This window comes from Corvus moneduloides, chromosome 3, assembly GCF_009650955.1.
Source record: "Corvus moneduloides isolate bCorMon1 chromosome 3, bCorMon1.pri, whole genome shotgun sequence".
In the NCBI taxonomy this organism is placed as follows: Eukaryota; Metazoa; Chordata; class Aves; order Passeriformes; family Corvidae; genus Corvus; species Corvus moneduloides.
Genome location: NC_045478.1, coordinates 89,420,502 through 89,447,076, shown reverse-complemented (window position 1 = coordinate 89,447,076; position 26,575 = coordinate 89,420,502). Strand labels below are relative to the sequence as shown.

At 39.0% G+C, this 26,575-nt stretch overlaps 1 protein-coding gene across 4 annotated transcripts in view; it reads right to left on the bottom strand.

Moving 5' to 3' along the window:
• PLD5 (phospholipase D family member 5) overlaps nt 1-26,575 on the bottom strand; it is a 184,418-nt gene that overhangs the window by 17,536 nt on the left and 140,307 nt on the right. For all 4 annotated transcript variants that reach the window (XM_032102673.1, XM_032102674.1, XM_032102675.1 and 1 more), the window contains 3 exons: nt 23,711-23,838; nt 4,639-4,836; nt 1,212-1,351 (listed from right to left, as the gene is read on the bottom strand). In XM_032102673.1, the coding sequence (XP_031958564.1) occupies nt 1,212-1,351; nt 4,639-4,836; nt 23,711-23,838 (466 nt within the window). The remainder of the gene's footprint in view (nt 1-1,211; nt 1,352-4,638; nt 4,837-23,710; nt 23,839-26,575) is intronic.

Genomic DNA, 26,575 nt, shown 5'->3' with positions numbered 1-26,575 from the left:
GAGCTCTACTGTGCCAGAAAATAACTTAGAAGCAGGAACTGGGAGCTGGCAAGGTAGAGAAGCTGGGGCAGCGCCTCAAACACAAAGCCATGCTGTAGGAAAAGCACTGAAGAATTCATGTAGGTGCCTTCCGTGGATCTCCCTAATCCAGCAGACTGCTGAATTCTTCCAGCATGAGAATAAAGTAAGGAGGAGTACAGGAGATTAACATAAATTGCAACACTGTAGTGCTTCTACATACTAACATCCTTTCCAACATACAGGAGAAATAGGAGGGATACGTATTGTGAAACTGAGGTTCCTACAGCACTGCCCATGATTCTTTCCCTGTAATGGAGGCTGTACACAAGGAGTTTATTGGAAAAACTCTCTCACAGACTTAAAACAGTTTATGCTTGGTATCAGTTGTATGATAATTATTTTTTGAAAAAATTGAGCAGAACAGCTCTAAGTAGAAAAAGTACATAATCACATGCCTTGTTTGGCTTAACTGTGTTCAAATAAAGTGCATAGATGGAATGGCAGGCTTTGCTAGATTCTAAATTCATTCTGAGCGTTATCAAGACTAGGAGGGACCAGTGGATACCTGCCTCCTGAGTTGGATGGTTTTGATGCACTCTGGCTCCAGTTTTGGGCCATGAGTGTTTTTTAATGGTCCATCCAAACTGGCTGTTTAAAAATTATGTGGTTTCGTTTGGTTTTAGCAACTCTCAGTTAACCAAAATGTGATATAATTCAAATGTTATCTACGCTGAATTGGGAATTTTCATTTATATGTGTATGCCAATAAGATAATGACATTTCCCACACTGTATACAAGTCACAACATATTATTTCTCTCTTAACACACACACACACACACTCTGTGGTCTCAGGATAGTCAATATAATAGTGTAAGAAATAGGATTAATGTATAAGCAGACTGCTATATTCCTGGGTCCCAGTCACTTGCAGATGGTCAGACTAGGAAATTTCTGATCTCCTTCAACAGGCAGATCCAAAGTTTAGGACCCAGAACTGGAAATGTCTTCTTAGGTCCCAGTTCTGCTCCCATTTACATCAATGGCAGGACTCTCACTGATTGCAATAAGAGCAGAACTGGGCCCCAAGAAATGGGTGCACAGTAGTAAGTGATCTCCTGTGGGTTCATGTTCTCCAGCAGACCCTAGTGGCATTACGGTAACCAGCTAGTCCTGGACTTGGACACTCACCGTTTGGCGTTGGTGTCGATGACAATGGGCAAGTAGTCCATGACAGCAATGTACACAAACTGTTTGGCATCGTCAATAACACTGTAGATAGCTTCAATATCCAGGACTCTGTCCTTGGGGCAGAAGAGTTTAGGTGAATTCTGTGAAAGGAGAAGTTCAAGTACGGCATTAAAAATAATTGATTTATTTTCTCTCTCCCTCAGTCTTCTTGAGATGATAAGTAGTATCCATTATTTTAGTAGAGATTATTAACTAATGCCTTCAGCTGTCCTGCTAGAATACTCAAAGCTACAAAGGAGAGCTATTTGCTTACTTGCCCCTCAAAAGCCCCACCATTTAGATGTAACTGTGGGTAAAATGCAGAAGACACAGACTTCAAAACATCTGCTGTCATCAAAGAAGCTGTAATTGAAGTTACCTTTCAGAGAACTTTGTTCCAAAGAGCCCCAGGACAGGTTCTTATAAGATGGAGTGCTCATATGTTATTGCCACAGGAGCCTGATGGATCACTTGTGAGCAGGAATGAAGTGGTTTATGTCAGTTGCAGGGAGATACTGCAGTTTTGCAAGAAACTTATCTTTAAAACAAACACAGCTTCAGGTATAAACTACCCAGCACTGAGCTGGTAAGTGGCAAGCCCAGATCTCAGCTTTTCTGCCTTCCGTCTGGGGCTGTCGAAGGCAAGGGGAAGCCAGCGGAAATTGCTCGTCTGTGGCAGATGTGCCCAGGACTTTCTACTGTCCTGCACAAGCAGGGAGAGAAAAGTGAACCTCCCCTTTCAAGTTGCTTGCAGGCAACACCACCATTCCTGGGGCAGCAGTTGTTGAAGGCACTTTAACCCAGCTGAACAGGTGTTTTCCTGTCACTCTATCACCTTCTCACCTTCATTACTTGCTTGGGTTGCAGCTGAGAGCCAGATGGGTGTGTTTCCTTTAGGGACAGATCCCAGGGGTTTTATTAGTCTTCCTTAATTTCAATACACTGCCTGTCACAGTGGTTTCTTATTACTGACTGGTGTTCTTAAGGATTTACTACAACTAAGTACAGAAAATATTAGAAAATTAACCGTAGCAAGATTTCAAGACCAATATTCCAGATCCATTCCTGAACACTAAAAAACCTAAACCTCTTACACTTTATCATCCAGTCTGGAAGATGAGTTTGTTGCTAAGCAACACTAAGCCATGATTCCCAAGTGTAACAAAAAAATTCAATGACTGTGTATTACGTTTGTTTTATATAGCACTAATATTGAAATATGTTTCCAAAAAAATGAATTTTGACTCAATAAAAAAGTGTAAAGTAATTTAAAGGTAGTTAAATAATTAAATATAATTTATGTCAATTATCTGAAACTTTTTGGAGGTTATTGCACCAAGATGTTATTCTTAACACTTGTATTATTCTCTTGAATTTTTAAGTTACAGAACAGCTGAAGAAAGAAATTCTTATGCATTGTATTTTTCAGATACATTCAATATAAATATCAGAAAGTGAAAGACTTCTTGAAGATAATTAGAAGGAAAATTTCAGCAAAAATTCTCTCTGTAGCATTGGGCTTCAACATTCCACTTGTTACTCTGTGGCACAGCTGATCCCTGTCCTGCAAGTCCTGGACTGGTCTAGGACTTGTCTCCATGTTGTGTAGCACTTGCTGTTCTGATCAAGTACCCACTTGTTCCTCGTCTTCACCTACCAGAAACAGGCCTTTATTCTGTCTGGGAAGAGCATCATTCCATGCCCCTACTCGGGGATGTGCTATCCCGAACCCACACGGAGGCAGCAGCCTGTCTCTGCCCCAGGCAGGACTGCCATGGCAGCAAGGGAACTGCCTGGCTCCTGGGAACTTCCTTCTGATCATTAGTTCAGGAACACACAGCAGCATTAACACTTGCTCCACCTAGTCAGTCCCAAGCCAACTCCAAGACTGCACTTCAGAGGGTCATGCTGGCAAACACTGAGAATTTTCTAGTAGGTGAGAAATTTATTGAAGAGCCTGTTTTCAGGAAGGAAGAACGAGCCCAAGTGGTTGTGGATACAAATTCAGGTAGCTCTTGGAGTTGGACTTCAGTGATATGAGCTTCTGAATACCACTGAGTCCTTCCTTTTTTTTCTGAAGTGAAATTTCAAGAGAAGAGGCTTCCTTGCCCATAGGAAAGGAAAAATCACAGAGAGGAAGTGAACACTGCAAACTGAAAGTAAGAAGTTTCTGTAGAGTCTCTCTCCATCTGCCTTTGTCTAGGGTCCCAGATTCCTTAAACTAGGCCTTAACCAGCTTTCCATTCTGTCTTTCCCTCCAGGACCGACTCTCAGCAGGATTTCTCCATTTCTTACAGATTTCTTAGAAAGGAGTAGGATTTAATTTTTCAGTGCATTATCTAACTGTCCAAAAGTCCATCTCTCATTTCACCTAGTCCTTAAGGTTCTCCAGAATCAATGGAAGTGTCCATTTTTCCAAACCACTATTAATTTTGGCTGTCTTAGGCACTTCCACATTTTCACTCCAAAATAGTTCTCTGTCTCTCCACTGACTGTAGGAGTATGAAAAATCCTGCACAGCAAAACATTGCCTGGCTCCCAGCAGGTAAAGGGGAAGCCTGCCCTGTATAACCACTCATCTGCACTGTCTGGTGCCAGTGGCTGTACAACTTAACAGTGGGCTACGTGCCTTGTGTTGTTTTAGACATAACGAGGCTATAAAGCAATGGGGGTTTTCCCCTTGTTTTATAGAGAACGGAAAATAACTCTTAGCAACTTTGTTATATTCCCAATTTCGAAGAGGTAGTTTACATTCACATAGTTACTCCCAAAATGAATGATACTCCTCATCTTCCAACACCTCTATCTCACTGGGTACTTTTTTCCAGTTTTGCTACATAGCTGCTGAGATGGAGGACTGCTCCATTTCTTTCCATTAAAAATACATGCACAGACAGTGCTTCCATGGGGATCACTGCTTGAGTTTTAGAAGTTTTAAAATGTCATTCGTAAGTTGAAGTAGATGATCTTGTACAGAAGTACGAATGCTTTGCAACAGTGTGAATCCTTTTAAATTACATTGATAAAAATGCAACCTCTGATACCAAGCTTATTCTGTATCATTTTCTATGTCAGATTAATGGTTCCTTTACTCTCAAGGCATTCATGTTCTACCTATTAATGTAAGTAAAAGAATCTGATTTGAGGGGTCTCTGTATTGTTTTCTGAACATGAGTGGGAAAGTGTTGAACATTACAGAGAAAGGGAACTTGAATAATGCTCAAATGAAATCCAGCAGCATCTTCAGTCCTGGCAAACTGCATGTCATAGAAATCAGAATTAAAAAACAATATAGTGATTTGTCAAATTTCCAGGTCTTCCAAAGATATTGTGGGTTAAGTAAGTTTCTTCCCTTCCCCTCCACTCTGGAACTAATTTCAGAACTTACCGACACAAAAGCTTCCGATTTCGTCTCGTTCAGCTGCAGCGTCAGCTTATTTTGAGTATCGTACACTCCATAGAGTCTCTTAGACCAACTTGGAGGTATTTTATTCTTGTACCTTAATGAGCTATACAGGGCAAATATCCTTTGTAAATCCAGGACAAGGCAGCTACAGTTGTATACAATGACACCAAGTTCCTTCATCTGTGAAATTAAAAGTTGGATCATTAGTGATGTTTTTGCTGATGGATCTATGGATGTATGCAGCAAGAATGCAAAAACTTCACCTTGAGTACCCTGGTTTCTTCACATGTTAAAAGGGAGATAATGATACTTTTCTCCCACAGAAAGTAAGTACTCTGTAAGCATCAACATTCTCACATATAAATTATGAGGAAAAATAGTGCAAGTAAATACAGACAGCAGAGTACAATTAAATTCTTTAGCCTTCAACAGGCACAATTCCACTTCTCATTTAAGTCAAGGCATGTCTCCTGATCATCATAAATCTTGTTTTGGCAGAGATTTCATTAATTGTACATCCGTAGTACCTAAGTTGTTGACAGAATTTAATTTTGAAGGTATTGTTTGGCTTTTGTAACCAAAGTGTAACCACATGCTCACTCTCTTCCCTTCCTTTGCTTTAGAACAGCTCAAGAAAGGACTGGTGTGGGCCTGGATGCTATTGACCTCTCGTTACCTGCATTTCACAATAGTTCAGCCATTTCCTAAAACAAAGCAAGAAGAAAATCTGCATGTATCTGTTGGAAAACCATATGTAGGATAAATATTTAAAGGATCTGTGCTGGGTTTCTGCAGGCAAGCTCTCTTGGTAGCATGCCTGAGAAGTCTGCCCAGCCTTATGAAGAAAATAGGGGTAATATGAACTCTCCAGCATGCTTATTACCCTTTCACACCAAAATATTCCCACTGATGTAATTCTCTCAGATGAGACCTCCACAGTCACACGGTTCCTGGTAAAAGCGTATCTTTCTGTAAAGCCTGTGGGAACTCTGAACCGCGCACTGACATATCTCAGCGCTTGTTCCAGTGCAATTCTCCCTGACTGCAGATGAGAACCACTCTGCAGGAGTGGGCACAGGGAAAGCAAAGGAGAGAATTGAACCTTGACTCTTTCTGTGGTGGGTGAGCAGAAATGACAAATACCAATACTCCAGTGAGAAGGAAATTTGATGGGTGACACATTCTTCAGGTCCCCAACCTGGAAATACCACATACCTAAGAATACACAACACTGAGCTATCTCATTCCTAAGTATTTGCCAAATAGCTGCAACCACAGGAACACCACCTAATATTATTACTGCCTAATTCAGAATATCTCTGCAAGCTTCTTTAATCTTTTATCCTGCACAGATTAAATTGAAATTTGCGGATAGTTGGAAAAAACAGACATACTGCACTGAAGCCTTTCATTTCTGGATAAGCCAGTATATTAATTTTGATGCTAAATATAAATATGACCAACATCCTAGCTGAAGAGTCTATTTGGAATAATATCTTTAATTTTTCCCCTGGGTGCTGGTATCTTTGAAGATGCTCCTGTATTCAGCTCTAGGCTGTCCCTGTAGTCTGGGCACTGTTTGTCTCCAAATATTTTTAACTATACATTATCACTGTTTTCACTGTGTGCTGCCAATACAGCTCTCTTAATTGCCAGGCATGCCATTGCAGAGGACTTGTTAATAGTACTCTGTTACATCTATCTGCATAATGTGGTTTAATCGGCTTTTCATGGCTGTTAGTTGATTCTGACATAATTATGTGGTTACAGTTTTCCTTTCATTTATCAGTCCCATTATTACTATTCCACTTTATCCCTTCTATTGAAAGTAAAGATAAAAGTGTCCTCACTGCACACGAGAAGCTGCCAGGATTGCATCTGCATGAGCAGCTCTCCTCGCAACAGGAGTGCCTGCAGTGTGTCCCCTCCCTGTGAATTAAGGGATTGCCCTTCTGCCTGAGTGGTTCCTCATGCACAGAGATAGGGAGGAGGCATGGGGCACTGATGGGTTTTGTTAAATGCCATCTTTACAGGTCACCACCTAGCCTGAGTGCCAACAGAAGCATTAGCCACGCCTTAACGCCAGCCTCTCCCACGACCAGGAGCACACGGGGAGCACAGGGAGCTGGCCCTCCCTCCCGAGGCAGCGGCTCCTGCGGGAGCCGCGGCCGCTCACCGCCCGCAGGGAATACGCTCCAACCACGGGCTGGAGTGAAGCCACCCAGAGATGTGTTTACAGCGCAGTAATGAACCCTGCCTTCCCAAGGTGTTGCGTCTTGCAGCTGGCTTCTCAAAGCACCGACCAAAGCTTTTCCTGCTTCTGAAGCTGTGATAAGAGCTTTTCCCCATGGGATTCCCTGCTACACGATAGAGGCAGGGCTCCTTTCCCTCGCTGGGAAAACACAGACATCCTCTTTTCCCAGCTGCCTGTTTTCATTAAGCCTTTATAAACTTAAGTTCAAATTTGACTCAACCTGACCAGTAGATTCAAAGCTATAGGAAGAGGGCAGACAGCGACTCTGATGCTTGTTGTGCAAACAGATTTCCTTAAGAAACCAGTTTAGATGTCAGCCTGTCACTTTGTGACCCTCTCAGCTTAGGTATGATACATCCCCTTGAAATGCAAACAATACACATATGCAGTAAAAACCCCCACCAGTCTACTTTCTTGTATAACAGGCTCAATAAGTTTGGAGACAAAAAACCCCCTGTTTCAGAAGCACCTTCTACATGGAGCCTAGTTTTACTCCCATACTCTGAGGTGAGGAGAAACTTCTCTTCTTCCTATTAATCATGAAGCCTATAATCCTGGAGGCATAGGAAGCAGCAAGGATGTGCTAGTGATAGATTCAGTATGAAGTGGTATGACACCTAGATAAGGGAAAAGACTTTCTTCCATTTGAGAGCTGCTGTCATTACAGACTTTTTTTTTTTTTTTTTCTCAGAAGATAAGCAGAAAAAACATCTATATTGTAAGAATAAAAATCTGAGTGTTGCTCCCTGGCTTGTTATCACGGAAACCTGCTGCTAAGCATTGTTTGAGGTACCTGTTAAGGTAAAATCCTTCAGGGAAGAGCTCTTAAGGCAAGGGAATTATTTCTTCATCCTGAGTTTTAAGAGCAATTAATACAGTAATGAAAATGTCACAGAAAAATTAAAGTGAAGGAGATCTCAAAAAATCAAAACCTTAATAAAATTAAGGAAGATAAATGTGAAATGAAAATATAGAGTCACAAATTTGATTAGCTCAAAATGGAACTGAAATGTTTGCATGGTAAAGTTGTACAGATGCTTGTGAGTGACATTTCCAGGGCATGTGCCAGGGACTGGGGAAAGGAATGGTTATCTGCATAGAGAATTTTGTGTCCTCTCTTAAGCAGGTTTCTTCCCCTCTTTGGTAAGAACTACCATGCATGCTCTAATCTAAGAATGAAGAATATAGGAGCTGGTATTCCTTGTTTTTCCCCATGCCATTTACATTTGTGCAGAGCAACTGTTAAAGACTACCAAATTACTGTTGGACTTTCTTGCCAGTAAGGGCTTTCTTAAAGCATCAGAAAAGTGTGTAATTACACTTGGCTCAAGAAATGTAGCTTCCTCCCACTGTACAATGATAGTCTTAACTACAGAACTCAGTTAAGCTATGAAAAGTAATAAATACAGCCTAGAAAGAAAAATAGCAATTTTTATGACAAGAGGAGGAATTCCTTACTAGATTGGACAAAAAGCAGCATTTCACAAACAGGAATTTTTGCCCATTTTTTCCCCATGTACACTCATAGGCATCCTATGCAAAAAGGAGGAAAAAACATGGGAAAAGAACCTGAACAATCCAAGTTGTGGACACAGAACACTGTAAGTTTCCCAAACTGAGAAACAGTGTTAGCAGGACTTTCCAGGTACGTTTGGGTTGCAGGCCAGAGAGGGTGTACGATGTGTCCCGACCCTCCACTGTGCAGACGAGACATTACATTTTATAGTTACCTTATTTTATATTTACCTCTGAGAGACAACCCCACTGTGTAGGCAAGGTACTATTTGACCCACATAACAGTGACACAATCTGGTTCACAGCTTGCAATATCTGAGTCGTGGCAAATGTAGCAGGAAGCTTTAGAAAAGCCCTTGTTTAAAGAAAAAGTTTTTAGCAGTTTTTCACACTTGAAACTGATCCTGTAAACAACAGGCAGCTCTCCTCAGGCATGAACTGCCACTTGCCCAAAAGGTCTGGCCACTGGCAGGTGCCAGGAATCCATTGCCTGTGCTACAGAAACTCTGGATTAACTACAGGTAGCCTATTGCACACAAAATTTACTGAGTAGACTTCTGGTATATAGGACAGTACATGCATCTGTCATTTGTCTGTGTTTGAAAATGTATTTATATTTGTGCATTCGAGCCTCTGATTTTTTTAATGACGAGTTCCTAAATGAATGACTGAGCAAAGCCAGAATCAAAACAGGGTGAACTAATGGAGTAACAAAAAGCACTCTATACTGATAAATCAATTACTAAAGCCTAAAAGGACCTAAGATTTCACTAGCTTCAAAAGAAAAATAATATACAACATATTCATTATCAGCTTAACACAAACCATAGATATTTCGAGTGGTACTCTCATCTTTTCATAAAATATGCTCGAATTACCCGGTTAGCCTGCACTCCAAACATACTTTCTTCTTCATTATCAGGATTACCCAATCCCTACTGCAGACCTCCCTTATGTTTACATGTGGTATCCTTTAATACTGAGTGAGTATTTCCCAATCACACACAGCACCACTGAAGGCTGCCTCTGTGCAGCTATTCTTTACCTCTCTTTACCAAAACCTGCTGTGTCCATCCCATGCCAGGCACAGGTGACAGGCGAGTGGTGGCCTGGGGCAGCAGTGCATGAGAAGAAGGGCATTCTGATGGGAGTGACCATCAACAGGAGGGAGAGAGTCAGAGATGCGAGAAAGGTAAAAGTGTTTCTTTGTGCAGAGTTGTGTGCTGTGACTGTTGTAGCACACTTTGCTGGAAGAGGCTGACAGGGGTAGTGCTAATCACAAATGCCCTCAGTGTACGACCCCATTCAGGCAGCTGTCATTTTGATGTAAACCAGATGTGCAACCTGATGCTGAAGAGACTGAGAAGGCTGTAGCACTGCCTGGCCCCTCTCTCACAAGACCTCTGCAAGTATTACAGTCCACCACAACAGCAAAAGCATGTGTCTCAGCTAATACTTCACTAGAAACTGCAACCTACCCTTACATTCCTGAGACAAAAACCCTCCTTCTGTGCTTGGCTGGTAATACAGTACAGAGACTTCACACTTTGTTATGTTAAAATCAAAAGTAATGCAGTGAAATCCAAATGCAGCACAGTCCTGCTTCTGCTCCAAATTCCACTTTTTCTTTTCGTGTTGCTAAGAAAATGGGAGCTACATTGATATTGGGAAATACTAAATAGAAAACATTAATACAAATGGGAAAGCAATGTTTCCCCAGAAAGTTAATAAAACTCTGTCTAGCTTAAACTATCAGAAAGTGAATAAATCTAAATTAACAGCATCTTTGGATGTCAGAAATCAACTAGGGCATAATAAATGTTCTTACTTGAATTTCCTGTTATTTTGACAACCACAAACTGCTTTTGAATATTACTTAGAGAATTCAAACACATTAAATTTGAGAGTAACTGTTCCGTTGTTTAATTGTGCAACTTTCCTGTTTTCCATATACACTTTCATTGAATCAATGGTATTTTTAAAATCCTACATTCAACTCTCAACCGTTCTCCAATTGATCACTTTGTGAGTCTTGCACTTAGATCTCTCTTGTGCCTGGCCTATGTCCTATAGCTGTGTAGGTTTTACATTTCTGTCATCTAAGGCTAAAGGTTAATTTTCTATCATGCTGGTTTTAAGTAAATTGAAATTAATTACCAGGTAGAATTTCTAATGAACTAGAAAAGAAGTCCTTCCACTTGACAAAAGAATGCAATCTCATCCTAAGCCCGGAACTCAATCTCATCACTGAAAATGGAAAACTGTCACTCAATCCACTGTGCTGAAAATAAATGTTAGCATGTGACCAAGAAAAGGTGATGTATTTGATATAGAGTGCACCCAGAACTGGCACCGAATGTCAGTATAAAGCCATGACACATCTTCACCAAAGGAAAGGAAGTGGTATAAGCGGGCTGACTATACCCCATTGAAGCTGATAAATTTGAATTGTCAGCCACTAGCAGTCCACTGATCTATAATTTTCACCTTTAGAAAGTACATTTGATAGATTTGGATCTGTAGGTCTTGTAGAATAAAAGTCCCAGGAAGTTACAACCTCTTATGCTGTTTTTACTAGTATTACCTAATGACAAAAAGCTGCCATGATAAGGCAGAGAAGATCTTTGAGGAGCTGCTAATTTTTGTGCTCCCTTCTTTTTTCAGTGGTCCATAGGCCAAGAACGCAAAACTGCAGTGATGCTTTACTAATTTCCACTTCACTTCAGCCTCACCATTATTTTTCATAGCACCCTGATCTTAAGAAAATCATGCTGAGAAAAAAAGATAGGCGTAGCATTTAATTTCTGCCGAAAAGTACCGCTGCTGAGATGCAAAGCAAGTTAGACACTCAGACAGAAGGGGGGCTTGTTTTAAAATGGTGTGGTTTAAAAAGAATTTTGTGATGAAGAGGTAGTAATGCAACTTCAAAGCAGAAAACCAGAAATCCCCTGTGTCCTCATCACATTAGAAAGAGGCCCCATGATGATTTTCCTTTTTCAGCCACCTGCTCTATTGATATGAAAAACTCAGCAAAAATAATTTTTTTGTACAAAAAATTCAAATATAGTTTCCTTAAACCATGGACCACTCTGTGATGATGTTTACATAGACCCTACCACAGGATTTTGAGTGCAATTTGGGCTTTTTACTGCTGTTGAAGCTTGCTAACAAACCGAGCCTGACACATGGCTAATTGTCAGAGCAAGCCAGAAGGCAGAACTGAATCAGTTAAAAATTCATTGCCATATAATCTATCAGCATAATTAATATCACTTGGCATAATCACAGCCTAATTTATCATTTTCAAATGACTTTTCAGTTTACAGTTTCATTACCCCCTCAAAGCAAGCAAAAGTGTCTTCTTTAGGGGAATTGGAAGCTCGCAACTGCAAGAAAACATTTTTCCAGGATCATGTTTGATTTATTTCTTGTTTTACTGCAGGAAATTTAATTAATGTGAATTCTAATTTGATTCTGTTTCTCTTTTGAAACACTGTTTTGTTCCTTTTATCAAAGAAAAGTGCAGGCTGGAAAGAAAAGGATCACGTTGTGTTGGCCTCCCATCTCACTGCTGGCAAGCTGCACCACATTTCAGTCTTGGTATCATTCACATGACATTAAAAAATTCACTTCTCCAGTGGAACCATAACAAAACGAACAGGTGAAGTGGAAGACCCTGCTAGCTTCTGAGAAGCCTGGACTCTCCCTCACCACGCATGTGTGTGTAGCTCCTGCAGCCTCTTTCCATCCTCCCTGCACCAGAGCCTGTCCTGTCAGCCCTTATCTCGCATTCTCTTCACGCAGCTGGAAATCACAGCACGAGCTCTTAGCATTTGTTCTCATCCTATGTAATGCTGCAAAAGGCAGCCTTCATATGTGTTCTGCTGTACAACAGAGAGAGGAGAGTGCAAAGGGCTGATCTCAGAGTAAGGGCAATATTTATGTCGAAACATTTCTCTCAAAGCACACAGTTTCTTTGCGGCTTTTGGATCCATGGCCTTCAGGGAAATGCAACAGCATGTAGTTGACTAATTGGATGCATTATTTATAACATTACTGACATACACAGTGAGTTTTCCTTTTGCAAAGTGAATAGAGATTGGTAGCAGGCATGCTGGGGACACAAACTGGGACAATGACATTGCATATGAATTATTGCTATAACTGTTGAGCTTTGCCAGACTACCTGATCAGAATTAGAAGCCTATCTTCTTGGTGTAAGCAGAGGCCCAAAGGCATGCTAATTAATTTTTGACTGAGTCTTGATTAAATTCAGTGTACAGGACCTTGAGGTAAGCTAGAAATCCAAGCAGTTTAGATAGGTAAGGCAATTCAGCAAAATGGTACACAGGCAGTCCCAGAACAATGGCCGGCCAATATGAAAATCTATTCTAGAAATCCACTGTTGCTCTATGTCCTTTTCTCCTGAGTAACCATCTGAGATATTTGTGATATCTGATAGGCTATATATTGTGATATATCACTGATAGGCTTCTGGCTGCTTCAACATGGAAGCAATGTCTCCTGCAAAGATCTGGTCCTGGTATAGGCCCCTAGGAAGAAAACTTGTAATTGAATTAATACATCATGTTTCTGCCTCTGGACTCTAACAGTAAAATTTGGAACACACAATCGCAGACTGTGTAAGGCTGGAAGCATCCACTGGAGGTCATCTAGTCTAGCCTCCCTCCTACCAGGGTCATCCTAGAGCACGTGGCACAGGATTGTGTCCAAACAGTTCTCGAGTACCTCCCCTGAGGGAGACTCCACAGCCTCTCTGTTATGGCAATCTGTTCCAGTGCTGGGTCACCCACACAGTAAAGAAGCTCTTCCTCGTGTTCAGGTGGAACTTCCTGTGCATCAGTTTCTGCCCATTGCCTCCTGTCCTATTGCTGGGCACCACCGAGCAGAGCCTGGAAACATCCTCTTGGCACCTCCCTTGAGATACTCATAGACATTGATGAGCTCCCCTCTCAGTCATCTCTTCTCCAGGCTAAACAGGCCGAATTTCCTCAGCTATTTCTTGAGAGGTTCTCTAGCACTACATTTGAAAGAAATGCCTAATAAGTCATCATACTGATTAGAAAAAGTTGCCTGTCCAATACCATGATTCTCATGACTTCTACAGTTCTCTGAAGACACACTTAACAATTCTGTTTGCAGGCACTGCCTGCCCAATACACCTCCCTCATGCAAGGATTAATAGTTTTCCACTGAGCAGTTCCAGGGAAATGTCAATGATTTCACTGTTTTGATGGCTGCTGTTTATTTAGAAAAGTTAAGAAAGGTGACTGCATGATGACTTCTAAACCAGGCCTTGATGCTTATGACGACAATATCAAAATCTGAAAAGGTTAGTGATGACATTAATGCTGCACATTCATATGGAAGGAATGCTTTGTCAGACTGTTTTGTTCTGCTTGATGACTTATGGGTATAGAAAGATGAGATTTTATTCTGAACTGTAGAGTCATTTGTCTTGTATAGAATGACTGAAATGATTGTCCTTCCTTACCCCAACTCATGGAGATTTATGCCGTGGTATTTCCAGCCTGATTTACTGTGTGTCTCTTTCACAGGACAATACTAAATCCAGTTTTCCATGAAAGGATTCCAACTTTCAAACAGGAGGTGACTGGGCTCCATTTGGGAACCTTTTGGAGTTGAGGCAGTTCTGAAGGAAGACATTTTTCTAGAGGGGAACTGTCATCTGTGCAATATCAAAGTGTGTGTGTGTGGGTGGAATCACATATTGGGAAAACACTTTTAGGATTATTTTAATGTTGTTATTTTAATTGTTTAGTTGAAAAAGATTGATCTGATGGGGTATGCTAATAACTAAATCCCTCTGAGAGGAATCTGCCTCCATTTGTTAACATCACTGACCAAGATTAGTTGCCAGCAAGTTCTTGTGGAAAACGACAGAATAGACTGTGTTGCATTAGCTCCCCCATAGAGATTCAGCTGGGGTTTAATGAACAAGTTTTCTTTCAGCCTAACATAAATCAAATTTTTGGGAAAGTGGTGGATTTACTGCTTTTTTTATATCCATGTAAGTTTACTGGTTATTTCAGACTACCACTGGGTAGATCACCGCAAACAGGCTTTATAGAGATGTGCCTAGAAACAATTTTAATCTCTGTGACTAATTTTTTTAATTTTTTTTTTTTTTTTAAAGGCAAGACAACTGCCAGGTGAGTTATTTGTGATGCAGTTTCTGGGAGATCCTCCCAAACAATTTTTGTAAATTTCAACAGCTTAACTTTTAGGCCACTGAGTCTTATCTCTAGGCCATGGGCTCGTGTAAGCACACGTCACCAGCACTGTCTATTCACCACAGTATTTGCTTCAAGATAGCAGAAGGGGTCTTAAAAGCCGTCTCTTTTTTTGCACACACTTTTATGGATGATTTTCTATCCTGTGTGCAGTGGTGTACAGTTTGTGTTCTGGCAGCAAATTCCTACATGCCTCCAGTTCCCTGAACACTTCTAGAACCCATCCAAAATTTTCAAGTCTGATAATGCTGTACACTGATATTATTTGTCAGGTATCTGAGGGACCAGTAACAAACCAGAACCAATCACACTCTCTTTGCAACATCTATGACTCTTAATTAAGACATAGTGGTGGTATGGCAAGTATTAAAAAGAAAGCAAATGATAATGATGTTAGTTTTACTGGAGAAAGAACCTTCTATTTTCCTTTGGGTTTTGGAGATCCAACTACCTGAATATGCCATGCTGCTTTGGAAAGAAGTCAGTTTATTCATTCAAAATGGATATTCCATAATTTTGCTCTGGAGGCTTATTATTTATTGATTTCCAATCTATTATTGATTACTCCAACAGCAGGAAAACCTGTTCACAGGACTTCCACAGCAACTAAAAAAAAAAAGATGAGAAGAAAATAGAAACATACAATGGGCTGGATTGAAAATGTCCATAAAGATCATCTAATTCCTATCCCCCTGTTACAGGCACGGATGCCATTCACTAGATCAGATTGCTCAGTGCCCCATCCAACCTGGCCTTGAACACTTCCAGGGATGGTGCATCTACGATTTCTCTGGGCCAACCTGTTCCAATGTCTCACTACCCTCACAGTAAAGAATTTCTTCCTAATATCCAGTCTAAATCTATTCACATTAAGCCTGGCATTCAGCAGATATTCAGGTATCCAGCTACCTGAATATGCCATGCTGCTTTGGAAAGAACTGCGTTTATCTGTTCAAACAGAATATTGCATCATTTTGCTCTGCAGGATTATTACTTACAGATTTACAATTTATTATTGATTATTTCAATAGCAGAGAAACCTGTTCTACAGCACTTTCAGAGCAATTCAAAAAAATCAACAAAAAATCAAAAACGAGACAAGATCTGTAATTTCAGAGGTCAGAAACAGAGTGATAAGCATATACCTACAGTCAACAGAAATCAAATAAAAACATGCAGCAAGCCATTGATGTATTTTGCCCTCTCCTACACTAAATACAGACACACAATGCAGATGATGCATTGATGCATGTGAGAACAGAGCACAACAGTGGGAGAAGTATGGCAAACAGGAACAACTTCCTAGTTCCTCCAAGCAGGGAATCAGCACTGCAGCCAGAGAAACTAGCCAAGCTGAGACCACTTTCTGGCTCCAAGTGCAAAGTAAATATATAGATCCCATGCTGTTTTCAGTCAGTAAATCACAAACAGGATTACAGGAGTAAGGAGCACACACAAGACACAAGGGGAGCAGCCACATTACCCATGTTCCTGCCCAGCTTTAGCCGGCCCTCTGTGAGCAGTGCACAGCAATGGTAAGCAAGAGACAAAATGTCCTTTTGCTTCACTGATATTTATTTGTAAATACTGGATGCACAGGTAATAAATTTCAAGCAGAATAAGCATAATGGGCAACACTGACTGTCCTGATTTACTGGATGGAACTGAGAAAAAGCAGCCTGTCTCAGTTAAAGAATCAAACAAAACATTTTTTTTGTCCAAAAATGCAAACTTTACACCATGATAAATGCATGCTGTGAGATCTGCACATTTCCAAGAGCAACGTATCTTCTTCCAGTGCCCCATTCCTTGGGGGAAAAAGAAAAAAGAAAATAAGAAAGCTGCAATTTTGGAGATAGGTATTAGCCACTAAACTGCTCTAGACTGGGTCAAAGATAGGAACACCAGCCAAAAGCTCTTAGTGAAAATAATAAAAATGTCCTTTGAAGGACAAGCTGTAATAGCATCACAGCAGAGTTCTGACAATACAACTAGATTTCTATGCAGCAGGAAATAGAAAAAGGTAATAAATAGTCTAAAGAAGTAATTGTCAATACAGCTCTCTAATATCTCCTTATACCTGCTTTCTTCACATATTGCCTCATTCACCTATGCTTGAAGACCTGTGTTGCATTTTTCTGTTATCTTTAAAATATTAGGTAGCTCAGGAAATGATCCCATAGAAAGAAAACCCATAAAGGTTTTTTTTTAATGATTGGATCACATGGATATCAAAACTTTTTAGGAGATATTCTCTGTCTTATAGAAGAGAGATTCATTAAGACAGAAATACAAATTTAGATAGAATACACCAGGATTATGTTGCCTGTAGTTTCAGTCCAGTATTTACCCATCTGAGCTTGATTGAACCTCATGGACAATGAAGCTGAAAGAGCCTTTTTTCATGTTATAGGACACTTGAGACTGTGCTCAGTTTACTAATAGCCGTATGATACTGAACACCATTGGGATAGTAAGAAAATTAAGCAAATTACTAGAAGAAGATGGCAAAACCCGACAAAGTGCACATTAGGGACAAATCTGTAATTCATACTAGAACAACATTTTATCAAATGGAAACTCTCAATATAACTTTTACTTGACTGAAAAGATGGAATTCTACTGTCAGACAAAGTATCTTATCTCAAAAGGACCAGATGCACCATTACATAACTTCAAGAGACTCTCTCAGATAAAAGTTCAGAAAAACAACTGACTGATTATAGCCTGCCTTTGCTCTATAAGTTCTGTAAAGATCATCAACAGAAGTTTCAAATTTGCAGTTCTTGTCTCAGTGATCAGTTTTGAGAGGTGGCTCTGCTATAGCAAGATTTTGGGGAAGCTGGAAACAAGTATGATCATCATGATGTATTTTGAGATATACAGAAATCCAGTATTTATTACATATTGGTTTTATTGGAGGACATTTTCTTCACACAAATAAATAGAAAATACAGTGTTCGATGATATAATTTGAGGAAATCATCATTCCCCTTTCCCTGGGAGAGTTACATAAAAAGAAACACAGGTTGCATTTGCTCCTGGCAGCATTCCATTCTGAATTTTGGGGAAGTTTTTATTAGGATCTATATCCCCAGAAATGAAGACCAAGAGAAGAAGGGATAATTCTGGGATGGGTTTTGTCCCTCATACGTGTGGCCTTTGAGCTATATCTCCTCCTTATGAGTGTCCTCAATACAACTGGGATGAGACTTTTGAGTAAAGAACCATGTGGATTGCTTCCAATTTGGTTTTGCCCACCACAACCAATCAAAGGGTTGATCCTCTAATATTCCCAGAAACACAAATGACCCCAAACCTGCCACTTCAGGTGCAGCTCTTAATACCTGAAATGCCATCATTTACCAGCTTTTTTCATCTCAGAGTAGGATGAGAAAGAGTTTGGGTTTTATCAGTCTTTTTGTTGCAAAAGATTAGAGGAGAAGGTGGTACAGGTGAATTGAGAGTGCTGCTTTTGTCTCCTTTTTTCTGTGCTATAGGAAGGACAGCCTGAACAACTCAACTGAAACCCCCATTATTTCTCAAACCAGCCCTGTCCTGTCTGGTGATAAAAGGCAAGACAAGCACACACATTCCAAGTGCTCTTGGAGACATCCTGCTGCAAGCCTTCCTATAGCTAAGTTCAAAAAACTGACTCACTCTAAAACAAATCAAATATTGGCTCATCAGTTTTTACTTTAAATGGACACACAAAAAGTGTATCTTTTGACCAACTGAGGTTTTGGGAGTTTCCTCCCTCCCTTTTTTTCCCTTTTTTTTTTGGTTTGCTTGTTTGTTTTCCTAATGAGTACAGGCTTATTAAGTTCACAAATTTCAGAATCCAATATACTTTCACTGTAAGTATGCACTTGATTATTCACATTTATCATAAAAGACATAACTTTGTTTATCTACTGTGTCTACAGATGCTTAATAGATCATTTTTTGATTAATTCTCATAGCTCTCCATCCCAGTTAATTTGACTGTCAATTCAACTAAATTATTAACAGAATAAATGAACTGGGCAACTTGTTCCTTATCCTTCAAATGTAACTGATACTTCATAATTGCTACAACTTTCATGTGCTGTAGGACTCAATACTAACAAGACAAGTATGTTTTACATACTAATAACCATAATGAAAAAATAGTTCACAGAGAGTTTCTCATTCACACACTGTCACATCTCACCTTCAACAGTACTTTGGCCCTCTTCGGTATTCATTTAACATCTTAGGTGCATCAAATAAACACCTAACTCCTCAGATTAAACAGGTCTCTGTTTCCAACCTGATGAAAAGTGTTGGGACAGTTTATCTAATTTTCTAGTTACCTTAAATTATGTAGATAAAATCAGCAGTTTGTAACTTATAACAACAAGACAGTAAGAGGAGGATGGAGAGCAAACTGACTGATGCATTTTTAAGATGAAGAGAAATCAAATGCCTTTCTGAAGTCTTACTTTATATTGGTGAAACAAATCACACAAAGAATCCAACAGACATGAAATGAATGGGAAAATGAGAACAAGATTACATGGTTATTTTTTTGTCCTTAAAGAAGTACGTTTTTCAGCCTGGTTGGGGTTTTTATCCTTAAAAAACCCCTAATTTTTACAGCCTGGTTGTTTTCTATCCTTAAAAAAAATTAAATCTTGCAGCCATTCAGCTTGAACTTATGTGAATTTAAAACAATCAGAAGAATGAACAATCCAGAAAATACATGGTACTTAAGAGGCATCTTAGAAATCAAAATCCTCTGCTAGCAGTTTTTACACAGCTCAGAGAAGAAATCATGCTTAGAAACTTTGCCTCAACATCAGCTGAGCCAAAATTTAAGCAGGAATTTTTGAGATAATGCTTTTAAGATGTGCCAGATGAGAGAGCAAATGACTCCCTGAGGTGGATCTAGATATTGGGGTTTGTTTAAGAACCAACAAAATGGGAGCTTTTGCAATGAATTGATTATATTTCACACTTTCCATCCTTATCCTCTGTTCCTGCAGGGAAGTGGCTGCTGGCCCCAGATGCTGAGCAGAAATTTGGGTCCATCCCTGCTGCATGGCTGCTCACCTGTCTCAGGCATCACCAGCCAGTGGTTTTGGTGCATCCCCTGGCTTCCATCTTATCCACAGCTCTCTAATCTCCAGGATCTCTCCCATTTTAAGTTTTCCTCCAGTCAGGAACTTCACCTTTTTCTGTTTGGGTCCCCCTCCTTTGTTTCAAGACCACTTCCTCCTGGAACCCCAGACAAGCCACTTCCCTTCAGTCCAGATGTTTATAGTCAGACTCCACAATTCCAGGGAGCAAACAGCAAGCTTCTACTTGAGACCTTAAACATTCAAATTTGATCATTAACCTTCACACATACACTCAACTACCTGGTATCATTAGTATTCATGACTTATGACTTAAGCTATTTTTTTTGCCTACAAGACTAGCTAATATTAGCCTGATTTGCCTACAAGACTAGCTAATATTAGCCTGATTTCACTTCCAGCAAAGACAATTGGATTAATTTTACTTGTTTCAGGAATTTTCAGTAATAGTATTTTCCAAGAGCTGATTATTTGTTGCACATAAATGCATTTTTCTGAAGTAGTTCAACTAATCCATTACAGTTGTTTGCCCACTGGATTCAATTATTCATATGTGAATAAAACTTTTCCAAAAATGTTGCTAGTATAAAAAGCTCCAGAAATGTTCATATTTATTACAAACCTCAAGCTCCTTAACAGAATTAAGGAACTAAATGCATTTTCAAGCTTTGCTGGAACATATCATAAATACATGATACGTTTTGTTAGCTTATGGGTTATAACAATGGTTATATAACCCATTTCTTTTATTAAGTAATAAAAAGCTACTGGGTTAAGGAACTAGAAACTAGAATACAGCACCATGGCCATCTTGATTGCTATTAGTTCAAGCCACAGGCAAAAATTAATCAGTATACTTACACAATTTTAGGCATGCTTGAGTGACAAATTTTTCAGGTTTTTACCAGTATATATAAATTTACCAGCAAGAAACGAGATGATTTCACCAGTAAAATCTTACACAGCTTACTATATCTAAGAAAGTGGCAAAAATCTGGTTGTTCATAACCCTCAATTTTCAGTGGGTTATGTAATTGGGTAATACTTGGATATATGGATAACAAAAGAAAAAAATGCATCCCTGACACAAAATCTAGACCTGTACAAAGAAAAATTCAAAATATTCCACTGTGAATGAAAAAACATCCGATTTTTGTAAAATCCTGCTTTCAGGAAGTCTAAACAGTACTTTACATTTCCCTGTGGAGTTTGATTTCAGACTGAAGCAGATAGCTGGCATATATGATGTCAGCCAGCATTACTACAGTTTTGACAAACTTTCAGTTTAACTGAAACACAGTTTTACTTGAAGAGTAATAATGTGCTCTTAGCCTTGCTCATAATTTCAAGGCTGAGACTCTGGCAACTACTAAAACTCTGACAGCAGAGGCACAGGGTATGTGCAACTTTAAAGGTTATTCTTAAGTAGTATCTGCAGCATATGAAAATCTCTCCTTGATGCAGAAAATTTACTTCTAAAGAAAATACTCATATTGCTTTTTGTCTGTGCTGGCAAGTCAAGAAAATGGCAACAAAACTAAATAAGCTTCTATGAGATTGTTTTCTAGTATCTTATAAACACAAAGAATTCTCCACAAATATTGCAAACCCAAAGCATTTAAGTCCTGATGACGTTTTCCAAGGAGCTGTTAAATTATTGTTTCAGCTTTCGATTTAGCCTCCTAAGAGACAAATGATGCTAACAGACTTGGGGTTTTTTTGGTTTTTTTTTTTTTTAGTGTCAGGCAAAGGGACAAAAGAGGGAGAGGGAGAGGAACCTGATCCCTCATTTGCAGCTATACTGGGACTCTGGTAACGAGAACTTGTGGGAGATACATTTCCCCAGTGAGGGCTCAGCTCACTGTGGGTTTCAAGATTAGGTCCCACACGTGTGCAAAGCATTTTGCTTGAGGAAAGGACTCAGAATAAAATGACAGAGTTCTGTGCTTATTTTGCTTCTTAAGTGAAAAGTTCAAGACAGATTATTATTTTAGGACAGCATATCACATCTCTTTGACAGTTGCCCTGATTTATGAACCTGAAACTCTGGGGTAAGGGAATTGAATACTCATATCTAACGTCAACAGGAGCCAAGCATCTAATTTCCTTTGGCTCTTCTGAAACCACAGCATACATTTCTCAACTAATTGAAAGCAGATTCTCTTTTACTGTAATGCAGAGAGATTTCGTTTTGCATAGTACAAATATTCTTCTGAGCTTCATCTTATAAATACATATAAAAATATACTGTTATATGACAATAAGATTTTAAAAAGTCCAAATGCATGCAGAAAAAGAGTGATAAAATTAACAGGGAGGAATCACTTTGGAAACACTGGCCTACAAGTAACTGGCATCAAAGTTTAATGGAGATATGTTACAAGATTTAAGATTTACTTCAGCACAAGAATACCAAACCTATATGGAATTGTATCATCTGTGATGAAGATCAAAAATACATAAGCAATATATAAATAATACAATAATCTGCGTGGCAAATGTGCTTCTTTACTCCACATTTATTATTTTCACCGGTACTCAAACCCCCAAATAGAAGAGGATTCCAAGCTAAACTATTTATAAGCTAAATAAATCCTATGAAGAGCTATTTTGTTATGACAGAACAATTTAGCTCATGAGGCACAGATAATGTACAAACATCTTCTGAACCGTCCAAAAGCCCAAACTGTATGTTCTTACATTGACTGAAAATAAAACATCCTCTTCTCCAAGACTTTCTCTAACAACATTGTTTTTCTACCAGTATTCCAGATTCCTTTGTAAACATACCTTTTAAGTAAATTATTATCATAGGAAGAGCAAAAATGCATTTATTCAATCTCTTTACTAAAATGGCTGATTTGTTTTTTACTCAGACTTCCAGTCTCTTAGCTCAAAACAAACCTTAAAAAGTTCAGCACAACCAAGACACACCTTCTTCTCTGCAAAATCATTAGAACCTATGTTCAAAATTATTCCTGTGTTTCTGAGATTCTGCTCATATCTAGAAAGCAAGCTTTTTTTACAGCAACCTGTAACTATCTAGGACTGCTTCTTTCCCCCCTCCGTTGTACATTTCAGCTATTGATGTCTCAAAGTACAGGTTTCACTCCATAAGTGTGGCTGAGAGCAGCCTCACACAGTCAGTGGCATACAGCAAAAACGAACATGACAGCTACTAATGATCTTGAGACTGCTGCAGAAAGAAAAAAAGGCAGACATACCTACAAAAGGCAAATGAGCCGTGTTACTGACGAGTTCCTCAAAAGGGTCACAGACTGTGGAGAGTTCTTAGCACTGGTTGTTGACAAAGGCCTTAGTGTACATCCTTCAACTCTCATGTTTATGAGGAATAAAAATGTGGAATTCTCTCTAATACATGCAGCCTTCAAAATATTACACTATTTTGACTTTCAGTACCCGTAAATCTGACCCTTCCCAAAGGTAGTGGGTATTGAGGTGTAATACCCACTTTCCATTTGGAAGTCTTTCCAAATTTGGGGTTTGCTTTTTTAAATGGCAGATCAGAGGGCCTAGGTCTTGCCCATGATATTACCACAGAGTTTCCACAGTGGTTTGGTATTTACCAATGGGTTTGCTCACTTTTTTTTTAAATAAATAAACTGGAATATATAGTGACCATCAAAGAAATAAAAAAAAATGAATAAAATATTTAAAATTGAAGTATAACCATGGAAGATATCTGTTATAATGAAAAGAAGGAAAATTTATAGTAATATACTCCTGCCAACACAGAAGAGTCATCAAAACTGGGGCAGTACAGTTTTGGAGGCTGGCACTTTTGCCAGTAAACTATCAGAAAAGAGAGATATCCAAGTGTCCTCAAAATGTTCCTTTTTTTTCTCATTCTACCCTCAAAGGGTATAGGATTACTTTTTCAATTAAATTACCTGTCCCAACGATCTCCAGTCTAGGCTGGCACTTCCAATGTATACGTGCTGTTTATCAACAATCCAGAAAGACGACTGAAGCCGACCTTCATTATATGCTGACATGTTCATATACAACACTTCAGCACCTAGAGATTTAAGGACAAAATAATAAATGGCATTACTTAGTATGAGATAATTTACATTATTAAAAGAAGAAATTACTTCACATTTCGTGGCCTCAGTTTCCAAAATTAATGAGGGACGTAAAAAACCATACCATTAAGGTTTAAAATCAATGATAAACATGGTTACTGTCCCAAAACTTAAGACTTTAATTAACATATATTCCACTTATATGAAGAAACATTTACTTAATGCACGTCCCAGGAACATTCCCATACATTATAATGTTTACCTAATTTCCTTCCATTTTAGATTAAAATAGTCGATTTTTTTCCAGCACTATATGTTCCTAAAAATAGTTCATTTCTAAATTTCTATTCTGTAGCACAAACCAGCTACATATTGCAATAATGACCTCTGAAATACGAGTGCAATTAAAATCCCTGCCTAAAAAGCAGACTCTGCTCTGCTCCTCCTGCCCTGTGCAATGGTTTGAACAGGTAGCTGCAGTGGCTGTGGCATGGAGAATTAAGGAAGTAAGCAAAGGCCTAAATAAAGTATGTTGAAACTGCTCTTAATCCTGCTAATCTGTGACACTCAACCTACCACTCTGAACAGCACAGTTTTAATAAGGATTATAGGCCACTGAAATCAAAGGAGCTCCTTGTTGGCTCCATCACACCACCAAGAATGCCTGAATTGGCCCCATCTGTACGTTTGCAGAACTAAATCCAGAATATATTTAATATTAGGTAAGTTTAGGGGATTTCTCACACCATTATTGTTCTTTCAGTGCTCCAGTGTTTGCAAAATTAGGTGATTAATCTGAATTAATCATTGCTGAAGGCATTTTACAGTAACCCACTCATCTTCACATTTCAGTCATGACTAACCAGGGAAGAGAAGTGACAATAAACAGCAGCCTGGGGGCCAGTAATGGTACCAACCATCTCCTATTAAACATTCATGAGGTACCACGAATTCCAGTAATGGCTGAATATGAGTCACAACTTTCAAAGAATTCCAGGATATATAGAGAACTAAAATGTACTTCTTTTCATTGAACTTCCTATTTTTGATCTCCTGAGAAACATTTGACTTGTAATTTTAGGCAACAGTTAGCAGTGCTAAATATTTCTTTATTATTATGAAAACAGTAACTTTCCTTGAAAAAATTATTCCAGAAGTTCAGACATCAATAAAAGAAGGAAAATCAGGTAAGGTGCCACTTACCATGACGCACCAAACACGCAAAATAGGATTTTGAGCACATTACAGAGTCTGGTTCATTGGTCAATTGCATTTTGTGCAACCCAGCTACCTTTCCAGTTTTTTGTATGTTTCACTCACCCACACTCGTCTATGCTTAGAAACAAAGATTTTTCCAATTTCCTTGGAACGTATTGCTGCTACTTTCAATTCATGCATCAACAAGCAGAACTGTGCTAATTATTGAGAAAATTAGTGTGAAATGGAAAAGAAATCAGAAAACACTGTCGCAGGTGTTAAATGGTTTAAATTGTTTTCTGGTGAATAAACAAAAGCAACTGCTATTAGCTAAGGATAACCATTCTGTAAGGCACTAAACTTCTACCTAGTGATCCGAAAACTTTGTTTAAAATCAGGTTTAACAAAGCAATTTGCTTTGATGATGTTTTCTTTCCATACATATAATTTGCAGCATTAAATAGCAGTAGGAATTTAACACCCACAACACACCTACACCAAACAGGTTATAAATGAAATGTTAGGATTTTTGCATAGGAAAGATAAAACAATAGGAAGCAACAATGAGCTTTCTTCTCATAACTGAGAGCCTAAAATAAACACAATTTAAAAATATTTTTGAAATATCCAATCACAAACAAAAATGCTGACTGCTGAAGTTATAACAGGAGACTATTTAACCAGTAATACTAACATTAAAAATAGCAGACATCATCAGTAACTTGACACAAAATTCCAAAGTTGTAAAACACCAGAATTTGTTGGTGTGGGTTGTTCAGACATGGGCATAAGCAGTGGGATGGGACTATGACCCTAAAATATAACTAGGCTTCAATTACCAAAATAGTGACTATAGCAGTGCAGAAAATACTGCTATCACATATACCACTAAAATCAAAACCTGGAACCCAATTTCTTTTCTGGAAATAGCCAACTGATAAGGGAACAGGTGAGGAAGCAGTATTGCCAAGTTAATTTAAAAAAAAGCCATGTGTTGCAAACAGCAGCTGTTCTGAAGCCTATTAATGAGCTCTTACCTTTTGATGAAAGGAAATGTATCAATATTGATAATTGCCTCTGTTCCAGAAGCCCTTGAGATGCTTTGTTAAAATAGGCTTATCAAGCCTTCAACACAATCCACCATCCCCAGCGTGGTCCAGGCCCCATGAGGAAATTAAATTGGACTGATCAATATGTGAAGCCATAATAGAACTCTCTGTCATGCTCCAGTCTCAATTACACAAAGCTGTGAGTCTCCTGAGTTCAACCAGAAGGGCACATTTGTAGGCTTGATGGCTAATAAACATGCCAAATAAATCTAACTATTTTGTTTCACTGGAGATTAAAATTCAGGATAAGAACTTAGAGAAAACCAGTGCTGTCACTTAAAACTCAAGTGGATTTGTCTGTCCCTAAAAATTGTGCATTCTAAGGGTTGGGACAGATTACAGATTTTCTGCAGAAAAAAACCAAAAACCACAAAAAAGAGACACTGTAGGGATCCAAGCATGTTTTAAGTAGCAGACATTTATC